The sequence below is a fragment of the Vidua macroura genome, chromosome 11 (assembly GCF_024509145.1).
Source record: "Vidua macroura isolate BioBank_ID:100142 chromosome 11, ASM2450914v1, whole genome shotgun sequence".
Classification (NCBI taxonomy): Eukaryota; Metazoa; Chordata; class Aves; order Passeriformes; family Viduidae; genus Vidua; species Vidua macroura.
This window is the reverse complement of record NC_071581.1, coordinates 5,029,839-5,044,724: the sequence shown is the minus strand read 5'-3', so window position 1 is coordinate 5,044,724 and position 14,886 is coordinate 5,029,839. Positions and strand designations below refer to the sequence as shown.

The following is a 14,886-nucleotide window of genomic DNA, read 5'->3' as shown; positions in this document are numbered from 1 at the left end:
TGGCTTAGCTGCTGAGAGTTGTGATGGTTCACATTGCAAAGATTGGACAAATAGAAAGAAACAAACATCTGCACACTTTGTATTTGCTTTGGACATTTTGGTTTAGAGTAATCTTTTTCACCCTGTATATGTGGCTGCAGTTGCTACATAACTACCTGCATCTGGTTTGATCAATGATTAAACTTTCATGTATATTTATATTTTATATACCCTAAACAAACAGAAATGTGCTGTTTGGTGAGAGCAGGATGGTGATTCCACCTCAGATGAAGGGCACTACACAGGGATGGCAAAGAAACAGGGAACAGCCTCAGCACAGAAACTCAGCCAGTTGCAGTGAATTAAAGAATATAATTGATGTCCTCCACAGATCTAGAAAAATGGGGGATCTGAAAACATTTATTCACTTAGAAGCTGCTCCATTAGATGAAGCCACTTAGGGACTGTGGCCACAGTTGAATTCTTTGTCAATAAATTCCCCTTAGACACTAACATGCCATTTTCATGGTAACTGAACTGCTCTGCAAAGGAATATTTGTAGCTGGAAATGAAGGAAGGAGGGGGCAATTAATGCCATTGAAACAGGAGAAAAACCCTGATTTTCTAGTTCACCGAGAGGCTTTGTAGCTCTCTCTGGCTTTCATGATAACAGCAATCACTTTCCGAGGTGAGAAATAGTTACTTCTTTGGATTGAGCATAAGGGTTTAATGCAATACAAATAAGAAAACTAAGTAAAATGAAGTATTTTTTAACATTTGGAATATTTCTTTCAGGCCATATTTCTGTGAAAGAAAATCTTCTGTGTAGGTGGAGAATGCACTTCTCAGCTCCTTTAGGAAGGTTGACATGTTCCCATGCAAAGGCACCAACTTTCCTAACTAGAAACTGAGAAAAACCCTACAGTCAATTCCCCTCTAATTAAGACAGCTCACACAAGTCGTTACTGCGTGCAATAATTTGTAATATTTAAGAAACCAAACAGTATATTTAGATACTTGATGGTCAGAGGTCTGTTCAGAGTTATATTTCCATTTGATTGTGACAAATGAGCCACAGGAACTAAGGGCCTTCACTAATAAACACTCCCTTAACACATTTATTTTTGGAACAAGCTGCTCTTTTTCCATTGTACTGTGCTAGAATTTTTCTCTGTAAACCTCTATTTTACGTGCAGTGTAAAAATAAAAGGCTGAATCACATTCCAGAGATCCCTTTCACATTTAGGATAGCTGTCCTTCAACCAGAAAAACCTACTTTGGACTAATCCATTAATATTTATTGAGGCACACTATTTACATAAAGTCCCATAAAGTTAGGGCATTTCTAGGAATGAGAAATAATTTTTTCCATGCAATCTATTCAGAAAGATTTCAAGAAATTCTAGCTTTTAAAGATTACAGGAGTACTGTGTTTAATGTTGATGAGAAAACTGAGTTCATTTAATCTATCAAAATCATCCTTTATAATTTTCTGAGCATTTATTTTATAGTTTTGCTACTCTGCATAAGGACAATAATTTTTTCTCCTGTTTTACTGCTTTACAGCTGTATAAGTTTAGGTGGATATTTGTATGTTTTAAAAAGAGTGTTAGTTTTCTTCTCCTTGGGAGATCACAGCTGCTTCATTTACAGTGATTAAAAAGGATTTCTAGTAACAGGTGACAGAATATTAGACATACGATCAAATCACCTTAAAATTTGCTTTTTACACATAAAGAATGAACTAAATGAATTAGCTGTATGGACAACCTATGTACAGAAAACAAGAGGGAATGGATTTATTGGCACTTCTTTCAGATGACTTTCAAGACTACAAAACCACAGAGAAATAAAGTTACCCTAAATACATGCTAATAAAACTTCACATCAACACTCATGGTTGATGCTCTTTCTCTCCCCAAATTGATCCAACCAATCAAGAAAGAAAAAGAATTTTCAGTGAAAACATAAAATACATTCACTGAAATTCCCAAGCTAAACTGTACTTTAGCTGGGAATGCTGTAGGCTCATGTTGAACATCACATTGTGCTCCTCAAAGCCCTCAGGCCAAGCCCTGCATTCCCTGAGCAGTTTTGTCACACGGCTCCTCCTCTGCCTTCAGTTGCTCCAGTAATTTCTGTGACATTGCCATCACCATCACCCCATCACCATTAATCCCTGTTTTTCCTGGGTTTTTCCCCAAGATCAAACTCTGAGGAACTCTGAGTGAGACCTGAGTTACACCTGGGTGATGAGATACACAGAATCACAGAATCACAGAATCACAGAATCACCAGGTTGGAAGAGACCTTCAAGATCATCAAGTCCAACCCAGCCCCAACCCCTCAACCAAACCCTGGCTCCCAGTGCCACATCCAGGCTTTGTTAAACACATCCAGGGATGGTGACTCCACCACCTCCCTGGGCAGCCATTCCAGAACTTTATCACTCTTTCTGTGAAAAAACTTTTTCCTAATATCCAACCTATATTTCCCTTGGTGCAGCTTGAGACTGTGACCTCTGGTTCTGTCAGTGCTGCCTGGAGAAAGAGCCCAGCCCCACCTGGCCACAGCCACCTGTCAGGAGCTGTGGAGAGTGATAAGGTCATCTCTGAGTCTCCTTTTCTCCAGGCTGAGCACCCCCAGCTCCCTCAGCTGTTCCTCACAGGGTTTGTGTTCCAAGCCCCTCACCAGCCTCGTTGCCTCCTCTGGACATGTTCAAGCATCTCAATGTCCTTCCCAAACTGAGGGGCCAGAACTGGACACAGCACTCCAGGTGTGGCCTCACCAGTGCCCAGCACATGGGAAGGATGACCTCCCTGCTCCTGCTGGCCACACTAGTCCTGATACAGGAGGCAGGGGATGGTCACCTCTGCAAATATAACCAGAGAATTGCTCCAGGTTGGAAAAAGCCTCTGCAACACCAAGCCCAAGCATTCCCCAGCAGTGCCAAGCCCACCTGATCCATGGCCCCAGGTGCCACATCCACACAGTTTTAAATCCCTCCAGGATGGGCCCTGCCCACCACTGCCTGGGCAGCTGTGCCAGCGCTGCACAGCCCTTCCTGTGAAGAAATTTTCCCCAATTCCCCAATCTAAGCCTCCCCTGGAGCAAGCTGAGGTGATTTCCTAAGCCAGGGGTTGCTGTTCAGAGTCACCTACCTGTATGGGGCTCAATAGAAAAGTAAGGCTGTCCTTCCAGAATGCTATAAACCAGCTTGGCACTATTTCCATACACTGGATCATCTGCATCTGTAGCTGTTACTTTAGTAACAAAGGTGCCTAAATAGAAAGAATACACACAATTAATGTTTACACTCACTAGATATTTGCATATCTTATTCAAAAACTAATTTGAAACAAAAATTCATTTCCTTGGGAGCTGTATAACAATAATAAAAGAAGGAAAAATATCAGTAACCAGTTAAAATATTACTTGTGGAACAGAAACAAAACATTTTCCTTCAAGCTGGTATGTGCCAGCAGCCTGAATTTCTGGGTAAAATAAAAGCCCTTTTAGTATCTGTATTATTTAAAATTTCTTTGTAGAATGCATTTAAAGCTACCCAATAGGTCTGTGTAGACTTCAAGCATTTGAAAAGGAATCATATCAAAGGGATACAAAATACAAGGTTAATAATACAGTATAATATGTCGCATTTAAGACTTGCAAATTCACATTCCAAAGAACTTTGCCAAGTTACAGAGACCAGATAGAAAAACAATAATAAAAAGGGTTCTTTTTTCTTTCCTTGGCTCGCAGCCATGATAATGATTTGATGTGGCCACAATGACAGAGTTGGGACAACAACAATTGTCTCTGAAATGAGTCTCTGCCACTCAGGGGGCCATTGTTCAGCCAGAGTTATAAATTCCATACTCTGACAAAAATAAATAGAAAAAAAAAAGGAAATTACCCTTTTTATTTCTTAGACAACATAGCATTTGCCATTTCTGTAAGAAGCAAAATGGAATTCAGTTGGTTGCATTAAGGTTGCTGCAGAGAGGGTTTTTTTTGGCTGACATAAAAGTATGATGGTGTTAATTAGGCTGACAATAAAGACAATATCTACAGAAGGAGAAAAAGCAAAAGAAGGAGAAAGGTTAAGGGCTGAATTATGTTCAGAAAGGAAAATAATTACAGCACCCACCAAAAATCACCCTTTCTGGATATGCTAATAAAAATAGCCCCCTGTTCCTTCTCTGTGTGTGCTGTGAATCCTGATCCCATGGCCCTTCAGGACAGCAGAGCAGACGGAAGGAGATCCCTTTGGCACAGCCTTGCTCCTTGCCCTGTGCTCCCTTTCCTCTCTCCCTCCATGGCAGTTTTGTGGGTTACAGCACACGTAAATTATTTAGAGAAATGTTCACATATCCAGATACAATTTGTGGGTTACAGCACACGTAAATTATTTAGAGAAATGTTTGCATATCCAGATACAATTTGCATATGACCCAAGAGCTGCCATTTCACTCTTTCCCACCTGGCCACTTCAAACACCAGGGTAAGATGTGGGGCAAGGCTTTGGGAGGGCAGGATTTGGGAGGATGGAGAACACCTCTCTTTGGGAGCACGTGTTCTGCAGGGACTGAAGTTGTGGCAGGTTTGCCATGTGGAACTAATGGAACAATTCTCAGTGAAGGGAATGTGGGTTGCAGAAATACATCTCACTAGAGAAAAAAAAATGGCTTTGGCCAGTATTGCTCATTTATTTTTTGTGTAAATTTATCCATCCTTATAGAATGGGAGAATATCAGCAAAGGGAGCATCTCTCCTGGGCTCAGCAGGGGCCAGAGGAGTCCTGCAGCTGTGCACATCCCATGGAAAAGGAATATTATGTCACATCTCTCTTTGACAGATGCTTGCTGAACTTGTTTTATGAATATGCAAACTGTTCATGTTTGAAACTTAACTGTATCTGACACTGAAAGGTGATCTTACACCTAAGCTTCAACAGAATAGTTTTTAACCTGTCACAGGGCCTGAGAAATGGAGTTCATCCCCAGTTTGGTGGTTAGTTTGTAAGGAATTAAGATCAGAAATTTATTGTCTGCCCAGTGACAGCAACCAGACAGTAGCAGACAACTCCTGACAGCTGTGAGTGGAAATGATAAAGGGGACAGGTGACACTTATGGTGCCCAGCCCTGTGGCAAGTCCAGCAGCCTCAGCCTACAGGAGATATCCCCAGTGTCCTCCTTCTAGAAAGGAAGAGGGAAGCAGCCCTGGGCACACTCAGAGGCCATGGCACAGGCTGCAGAAAACAGGGAACAACAACGAGGGAGTTTGCAGGAAGCTTGAGTGTGGATGTGTCAGGAAAAGGGTGACAAAAGGCCTCGTGGTGGCTTGGCCACAGGAGTTACAAGGGTTGAGGAGCTGTAGCTGATGGGATTGTCTCACATGTTTGATGCCTTGAGAGGCTGCCCTAGAGCAGAGGCTGGACAGAGTTACAGAATAAAGTAGGGATTTGCTAAAAGGCCTCGCTGGATCCACCTCGGGCAGCACAAGAGCCCATCCGGGGCTACAGCCAAGGTGAGCCAAAAGGGTCACAGAATGGACGACCGCTCACAAGGTCTCTCGCTTTGATCAGTTCTGGCCCATCTGCATATTGGAGTTAATTGTCCAATTCCAGCTTTAGCCCATGAAGTCCCACCCTTCTTGTTTTTCTCTCTTCAGTCCACGTTGTTTATGCTCTTGGCCTGAGATCTGGATCGGTTGTCCTTGGTCCCCAGCTAGAGAAGGAATTGTTTTGTCTGCCTGCTCTGTGAAGAGAGCTCACCATTCCCTAATATGAAGGTCAGAACTACACACTAAAGCAGTACAGAATCTGAAAAATAGAAAAGCTAAAACCTGAGGCATCATTTTCCCCCTGAAGTTCTGTTGACTCACCTTTTGTACTCACACCCATTAGCAGGGCTCTTTCTGCTGTTCCCACACACAATCATCCCTCACCACAGCTGTACTCCCCTCTCTGGAGCTGAGTCCCACCATCCCAGCACATCCCAGCACAACCCCCAGGCTCCCTGCAGCCCAGGGCTGCTGTCCCAGGGTGGCACCAGCCATGAATGCAGGCTCAGAGCTTCCTTCAGCTGGATTCAGGCTGATGTAGCAGGCGATGTGTTCATTTCTGTGGCTGCTATCATAAAACTGGTGGTTTGTAATCTCCTAAGACAGAAGAGGTTTGTGCAGGACATCATACAATGGGACAGGGCTGGAAAAAGATAAGGCTCATCACAAAGTGAAAATTTTAGTTGGAGTATTTTATCGAGACGGTTTCATTTTGTTCCCATTATATATTTTATATACAAAGGAAAATAAAGAAATAAAACTGTTGACTTCTTGGAGATTGTGTTTGATTTTCCTAGCTGGCTCTCATTTCAAAGGCCTTCAGAAATAATTACATTGCTTGTTTAGAAAGAGTTGATATATAATTTCTATTCTTATCTTACTTCACTTGAGAATTCCTGAAGACTTTCTATAGATATTTATTTCAAGATTCCCAGGCTTGAATGGATATGCTGATTCTTTGATAAGCACATTCTTTATCCTAAGTGCTCATTAGATACTAAAGTTGAATACACCCTAATAAAAAGAGTTAATCAGTGTCTAACATTGCTTCTAATCCTGATGCTAAGCTACCAAGGTTTTCTTCTTGTGATATAAAATAATTCAATCAGAGACCCCAAGTTCAACTGAAGTTTATAAATGTATTAAAAATACATGGGTAACATGTGTGTCAGTATTTCCAGTTACAGTACACATAAGGCAGGGGGAAAGGCATAATCTTCTTTTTCTTTCCCTTACAGGTCACTTGAATTGTGATTATAATCTCACCTAATAAAATTAATGAAGGGAATGGACAACTAAAATAATCTCCTGCCTCCTAGAAATCCATTTCTTCCCCAGCCAGTTTCTGCCACTTAGCACTTCATTTCCAACCATCACACACTTCTGAGGCCTGTAAAATCCAATAATTTTCTCCCAACAATCTTACTGATGAAAATTGTTTAGGGAAGATGTGAGCGATCATGAAACCGAAATTAAAGAAATTGCTTCCACTACTGAAATTAGTTAAGCTTTGGCATAGTTTAAATTTTATCACCTTTAATTTGATGATTTTTTTTTTTTGCTTTATGCCTTGAGTCAAATTTTCTGCAGGTGTAAAACACACCACATTATGTTGCTCACACTGGCAATAATCAGTATATTTAGGAGCAAACCCTGTCCCCTCTGCAGCTGCAGGTGATGTTGCTAAGTCAGTGCTGCCCTGGTTCCCCTGCAATGTGCTGAGAGTTCACATGAAGCAACCAATCCCCCTCCCACAGGTGACAGAACCTGGGCAAAAATAAGTTTTGAAGACCTGAGAGATTCCTGATGGTGAAAAGCAATGCAGAAAAAAGGAACTCACAGTCACCATGGCTGTTTTTTAGCCAACCTCCACACCAGAACTGTCCAAGCTTTGGATTACCAATATTTAAGCAGGATTTTACTCCATTACTGACACTGCAGTTATAAACTACATGTATATAAATATTTTTTGCAAGCATAATGCACTTAAAATTTTAAAGATAAAAAGATTTTGCATTGAAAAAGCTGAAAGTTTGCAGGGAAGGGCATTTATTAAGTAAATGCTCTTGGAAAAACATCATTCTGGGTTCTGCTCAGCAAATAAACTGCTAAGGTTTCTGTTTGTGTTCAATTTTGACTGCATTTGGCTTGTGTTTGTTTCTTTGTCAATGCTACAACAAACTCATTTAGCCAGAGACTATAAATTTGAAATGGTGCCATTTTTATAAGAAAGCCACTATTGTAGTCCAAGTCACTGTTGTCCTAATTACAATAAAATTGCAGTTTTATATAATCTGGCCCAACAACATAATCACTGTTTCTTTTTGCTTTATGTACCTATTGTTGCCTTATGTAAACCAAACCCTTTTTTTTTGAGAGAGATGAGGCAAATTTTAAGATGTTCTGTTAAAAAACTTTGTGTGTTTTTTCCTCAGGTACACTTTTGCAATGCTAATGACCCTTAAATATGGATTTACCCACTGTAAATACAGACTGCACAGAGATTCAACAGATTTTAATTAGTGAACACTTCTAATGTGCTTTAACCATTAGCCATTGCTGATTGTTTTACTCTGTCAGTGTCAGATTGTTTTACTCTGGCAGGCCAGCAATCAGATACACAATTAACAACAGGACTATTTTTATATGGCTAGGTAAGAAAGCCTGTGTTTGCTGGCAAACTAAGATTAAAAACCATCATAAAAAATAAGATGTGTGTGCTCAGCCAGTGCTTTTCTGTTGTTTTGGCTGTGTTTTTATGTGCAAGTCAGGGTACAGATTCTGCACATTAGTCAGAAAGAAAAATGCGTATGCTGCCACAGGGAGTAGGAAAGCAAATTCTTTTGGTGTGGCACTGAAATGTGCGTACTGAGAAAAAAAAAAATTCCAAAAAATCAATTTTGAATGTTCTAGAGGAGGTAATGCATAGTTGGTGCCAAGAATTTACATGAATCCATATTCAGTGAACAACCATTTTGTTGAAAGATTGTAATGGCTGGTAAAAATAAATAACATGACCATAATGAAACCTGGTGGGACCATGTTTTCTCATCTTTCCAGGGACTTCTGGGAATTATTTTTTCTTTTTTTTTTTTTTCTTTTTTTTTTTCTTTTCTTTTCTGATGCTCTTTTTGGTTTCACACACTCTTTCTCTCCTAATCTTCCCAAACCTTGACAGGATGAATTCTCCATTTCATTTTGAAGATTTGATTACCAGCCTGATGGGGTAATAGGAGAGTATTTACATGACAAAGCCTCACCATTATTTGTCAACTCTTTTGTTTTCCTAAGAACATCCTATGCTTCAATCCTTCAGCTGGCTTTGGAGTCGGGCTGATGGAAGCCCTGCAGCCAGAGGTGGTCACACAAACCATTGTTTGTAGCCAGCAGGTCAGATAAGCATTCTTTCCAAAATGAAGCCTTTTCTTCACTGTCCTTCTTTGCTATAATCTCACAGGTAGCATGACAGTTGTTGTCATGGTAACAATTTTTTATTGAATAAAACTGCAATAATCTCATAAAAACCTGCATAACTTCTTGACATGTAAATTATGACTGCCTCAAAGCTGAAGAAACTTATTCTTATTTGTTTTTCATTGTTGCTCATTTTTTAAATGCAAAAACATCGTTTTAAGCCTTATCACCCTGCTTTATTGCATGAGACCATTTCTAAACACAAAACCTATGAATTAGAGGTTTCGCTAACCAAATACAGAAAATGTACATGAAATAGGAATCTGTTTAAAGCACTACAGAACTTGTTAACATATGCAAATTACCCACATAAAATATCATTGCATATCTTGGTGTTCATGCAGATATACAAATACATACACAAATAGTGGGAATTTTGCATGAGTGTTTAAGGGTTCTTTTGCAGATCATATGTTATTATTTCAGCCCTACCTCCTGCACCCGTATTTGAATGTAATTTTATTATTATTAACAGCTAATTCATTGCCAAAGCTCTGGGGGTCCAATGTGTGGATCAGATCCCACAGGGCAGGAAAGTTCTCTGCCAGAGACCCCAAGAGCCAAGTACCAGGAAAGACAAACACAAACAGGAGAGAGACAAGGAGCTTGTTGGACTCAATGATCCTTGAGGATCCTTCCCAAGCCAGGAATTCCATGATTTCATGATTCTGTGAGGAGAGGATGTAAATCCCCCTGGAAACAATGCTGCCAGCACATGGTGCTGCTGCTGCCTGACCTACAGAGCCCACAGGACCTCGGAACCACTGAAAATGCCAAGGACTGCTTTGGGGACAGAGGGCTTGGGAGAGTGTTTCAAATCTTCCCACACTTAGAGGAAAGCATGAAAAAAAAATTATTCTTTTTAAGTGTCCAGTGGACCCTTAATGAATGAGGCAATAGATGACACCCTAAGCAGAGGTAAAGGATAGAGATACAGGTCAGAAGAGTCCACTGAGGGAAAAATGGGCAACTTGTGCTTGCCAGGCTGGAGAAACAGGAAGGCCAGCATGCACTCTGCTGTTTCCATGGCAGAATCCAATATGCAATAATTTCTAGATGCAGAAATGAGAAAGAAAATTTGTATATGTTACAGGTGTAATACTGGTATGTTGGTGATGAGAACCACATAAATACACAGATACAAGACTTCTCTTTATCTTCTGCAAAGAGAAAAACAACAAAAGCTTCCTTGCAATGAGAAATTGCACAAGGAGGAATAGCTTCCCAAGGGAAATAACAGAATCCTCCTCAGTGAAGAGTTCACTCTCTTGCACAGGATGCTGGAATAATGTATTCTAAGGGAAAACCCTAGAAAGACAGGAAGATTAACTAATAGGGTAATTTGTCTTTCCCAGCTGTAATTTATTTGACTCTAAGTAGTGAAATAGTGTGATGCTGTCATGATCTTGTTTATGATGATTAAGGTAAGGAAGAAGGAAAAGAGGGTTATTCACACAACTCAGTTTTAGGCTCAACTGGCTAAATTAGATACCTTGCTGCACCAGCTGCCTGCTCTACCTGAGGGAGGAAGACAGAATCATCCTCTCCTGGAATCCTCCTTTTTTGCCTGACCAGAGAGGGACAGAAATGAAATTGGCCAGCTAATGTGAATTACTAAACTTCAGTCCTGTGAGTCCTCTCTTTTGTGGATGTACCCAAAACAGGCCACCCCAGTCTCTAATTTCAGCCCTCCACTGCAAGTGTGTGACACTGACACTCCACAAACAGGACAAGGAGAACCTTGCAAGAATTTCAGGTTTGTTTACATTAAATTCTGTCATAGAATCCCAGAATCATAGAACCAATGAGGTTGGGAAAGCCCTCCCAGCCCATGGAGTCCCAGCTGTGCCCGATGCCCACCCTGTCCCCAGCCCAGAGCACTGAGTGCCACCTCCAGCCCTTCCTGGGACACCTCCAGGGATGGGCACTCCAAACCTCCCTGGGCAGCCCCTGCCAAGGCCTGAGCACCCTTTCCATGCAGAAATTCCTCCTGGTGTCCACCCTGAATCTCCCCTGGAACACTTTAAGGCCATTTCCTCTTGTACGTATCCCTGTCTAAACACCTGTGCGTGCTTATATACTCATATGGACACCTGTAAACACTTTCTGAAATAAACTGAAAGTGATACAGTTCATATTTTGGTTTTAATATTAAACATGAGTGACAAAACATTACTTGCTCGTTTTGCCCCTTTATTTTATATAAGTAGTTGACTGTAATCTCACTGAAATGCACAGAAAGAGAGATTTTTCAGTACTTTACAGACCTATAGGAAATTGCAGATGCTGCCCTAAGGCATTGGTAATCTAAACCAAAAGTTTTAGCACCTAAAAATCTGGCTTAATGAAAGAATCTAGAAGACTTTAACAGCTTGGTCTATAATAAATTATGTAGTAACATGCAAGAAAATGCAAGAAGCTGTTTCTTGGTTCCAACAGGAAAATAATCCTTTCATACCTTTAAGTGATATTTAGCTCCATAAGCAGAAGAGGTATCCAGACAGTTTCTCCCAAATGTTACACATTTCTCAATGCTGGAATAGATACTTTAGGAGGCCAATGAAACCTTTAAAGAATGTTAATGTCATGCAGTACCTGCTTGAGTCAAAACCTCTGCACAAATGCATGACCTGCCACATGTAACACAACAAGGTTTGTGCAGATTGCTCATGTGCCGTTTTAAGGACTTTTTATCATGTGAGGGTGTTGGAATCTCCCCCAGATTGGGGTGACTCTGGGTGGTGGTAAAGTCTCTCCTCCAACCCGTGCCTTCAAAGACTCAGTAGTCTTTGGTCTCAAGGCAGTGGTCATGTGGTCTCAAGGCAGTTTATTGCATGTTATCTCAAGGCACACAGACTTCCTGACATTCTCCCTGACTCCTTCTCCCTCTGCGTCTCTCTCCATCTCCCTTTGTCTTCGTCTCCCCCGCCCAAGTGGCTGGTGCCATCTTTTATATCACACATTACATATTAAATGTTTATAGTTTTTCCCCAGTGCCTATCACCTATATTGAACAGTGACTTTCTACTCTAAACCAATCTGTGAGTGCCAACATCACCAAGAACATGGGGAATAGGAAGGAGAAAGAAGGAGGAGAGGGCACGCCCAAATCCCTCCATCTTAGAACCTCTGACCCCCATGTACAAAACTCAAACCCCTCTGTACACGGCCTAAAACCCCCCTGTACAGCACTCAAAAATCCTTTTACTTTGTGATTACTTCTATTATAATATCTAAACTTTTGTGATTTCTTGTTCTTCCTGCAAAGTTGGTAAATTGTTCCATGGGTCAGACTCAAAACCACAGGGGTTTCTGGCTGCCTGCCCGCGTCTCAGAGGCTTCTGCCCTGGACCCGGAACATCCAAGAGTGTCTGAGGGACACCTTGGGTTCTGACATGAGGGAAATGGGAAAAACATATTGTATGCAAATGTGTGACTGCAGAAGTACGAGAGGAGCTGGCTATGCCTGGAGAAAAAGGCTGTGTGAACATGCAGGGAGCGGAGCGAGCTGGCAGCTCCGCACCTCGCAGCTGTATAATGAGGCTGGGGGAAGCGTGGCTGGGAAATCTAATCAACTGCATATTTTACCATTTCTTGTCTGCCTAAGCTAATTGTTTTGGAACTCTGATGCTGCCTCTTTAACATAACATTTTGGAATCAGAAATAGTTTACAACATAAATACATATTCAGATTTAGGGATATGGATTCCTCCCTGGCAATTATCCTGGCTGATGTTACCTGGGTTTATCTGTGCGGATCTAACAAGAAGGGACCTTCTTCCTTTTCAGCTTTAAGGCTGGTAGCTCTTTCTTGCTACAACTTATGAGATGGTGCCATTAGAGAGCCTGCAGGTATTCCTTTGCAAATTCCCCTGGGTGGCTGTTTGTTAGGATTAGTACACGGTTTGAAATATCACAGGCAATAGCAGAAGGGTAAAATATATTTTATGTTTGGCTTAAAGAATTATGTTTTCCTTTCATGCTATTTTTTTATTCTCCCTTTAGGTATCACCTCACTATAGAATATTAATTGATATTTGTGAGAGAAGTGGGAAATAGCTCCTCTTCTGTTCAGGACTTTTTGAAAGACTGCTTGTCTCTAATCAATTGACTATTTCATCAGCATTCATTCTGTGAAGTCCCCAGGCAAAGGCAGTAAAATTGGATGATCACTGTACACTGTATTACCAAGCAGAAAAAAAGGTACTGTAAGTCTTGTTCATTCCAATGGAAGTTTCAGGTTATGCTCAGGTGTATTGTAAAGAAATAGAAATAAATAATAAAGCAGCCTAGGCTGTTTACTGCAGAAATTCTTTCATTTATGACTTTGTGTGGTAAGAACAGAAAGTGGCTGATATCATCTCACAGCCTTGATGCTCTGCTGGCTTTGTTTGGGAGAGTGAAGCCTGGAGTGCCAGCAGCTGTAACCCAGGGTGCAAAAGCAGGGCCTGAAATATTGTCCCCCCAGGCCACTGCGGGGACAACAAATGGCAGCAGAGCCCTTCTGGGCCCCAGGGAGGGGCACAGCTGAATCAGCTGCCCAGCAGCTCCAGGGCTGATTCCTGAGGAAGCCGTGCTGACAGCAGCTCCACAGGCAGTTGTGAGCCCTTTTCACAGAAAAACAAGAGCTGCAGATTCAGCACTTAACCAACGACAGAGGTGTCATCAGGGCAGGGTGGGGAATGACCAGTGCCAGGAAAAAAAAATAAGGATTCTGAATTGCATCTCATTTTGGCAAATATCAAGTGTGTCCATCAGAGAGATGTCTAACACAGGCCACTTAATGAAGAATTTGAGGAGTATTGGTCCCTGATGTTCCAAAGCCAAGTCTTCTTGCTAGCAGAGGAATAGAAATTACAGTACTCAAAGTTTCTGTGAAAATATTACCACAGTGAACTTAATTTTCTGACCTAGAACTTTCTACCTTGTGGTGAGACCTTGTCTACATTTCCTGTGATTGGGAAAGGTGAGATTATGCTCCAGACCAGTTCTGTGGCATTTCACAGAGCATCAGTCTGGCAGGAACCTGTGCTGCTCCACTTCCTCTCATCCCTCTGTTTTCCATTTAGGCATCATCCCCTGGCCAGCAAACGGGCTCATGTCACCAGCCAAGCTGCTTAGAAAAATGAGATAACACAACTTCAAAGCCTGCAAAACCAAACCATATGACTCTTTGAAACAGCTTTTTTTCCTTCAAAATTTTACATTTGGGGAAATTGTGAAAAATCCATGCTGAGAATAGATTTAAACTTGTAACCAGAAGAGAATGCATCAGAAACCTGAGTCAGAGAATTATTTTCACACAGTGACAGAACACAAACATGATGATGCATTTGATATGTACAAATGGAGGCGACCACAAAGGATTTCAGAAGTAGAATATCTGCAACAAGATGTTTGTGACTAGGAGTCAAGAGGAAAAACCACAGTAGAACAGATTCTTGTAGGTACACAGGACATTCGCCTTAGACTGCCAAAATTTCCTCTGCTCTGCCATCACATGATCAACATGTGACAGCTCTGTCTGTCCTTATCCCAAAACTGGAACATCACGGAAAGATGAATTTCTCTATCTGGAAGAACTCCATAAGGAACTATGTCTTCAGTTCTGATCCCAGCAGATTTTTCCTGCAGAGTTTATCTTCTCTATGTGTCATCTGCACAACTTTCCTTCGTGCCAAGGGAATGCATGTGTGCAAAAAATGGACAGTTTGTGACAAATTGCTGCCAGTGAATGGAGAGGAAGAAAAGCAGTGTTTGTCTCAGAAACCAGCACATATCAATAGCTCCACACCTTGCACAGGAAAGCCAGGCCTTGCTCCTAAGGGCCAAACAATGCCTTCAGAACCTCCACACTCATGAACTTC

General features: G+C 41.4%; 1 protein-coding gene across 1 annotated transcript in view; it reads right to left on the bottom strand.

The window, feature by feature from the left end:
- The window catches only part of CDH8 (cadherin 8), a 139,642-nt gene that overhangs the window by 78,086 nt on the left and 46,670 nt on the right, over nucleotides 1-14,886 (bottom strand). Inside the window, exon 3 of the mRNA XM_053987768.1 lies at nucleotides 3,141-3,260. Coding sequence (XP_053843743.1) covers nucleotides 3,141-3,260 — 120 coding nt within the window. The remainder of the gene's footprint in view (nucleotides 1-3,140; nucleotides 3,261-14,886) is intronic.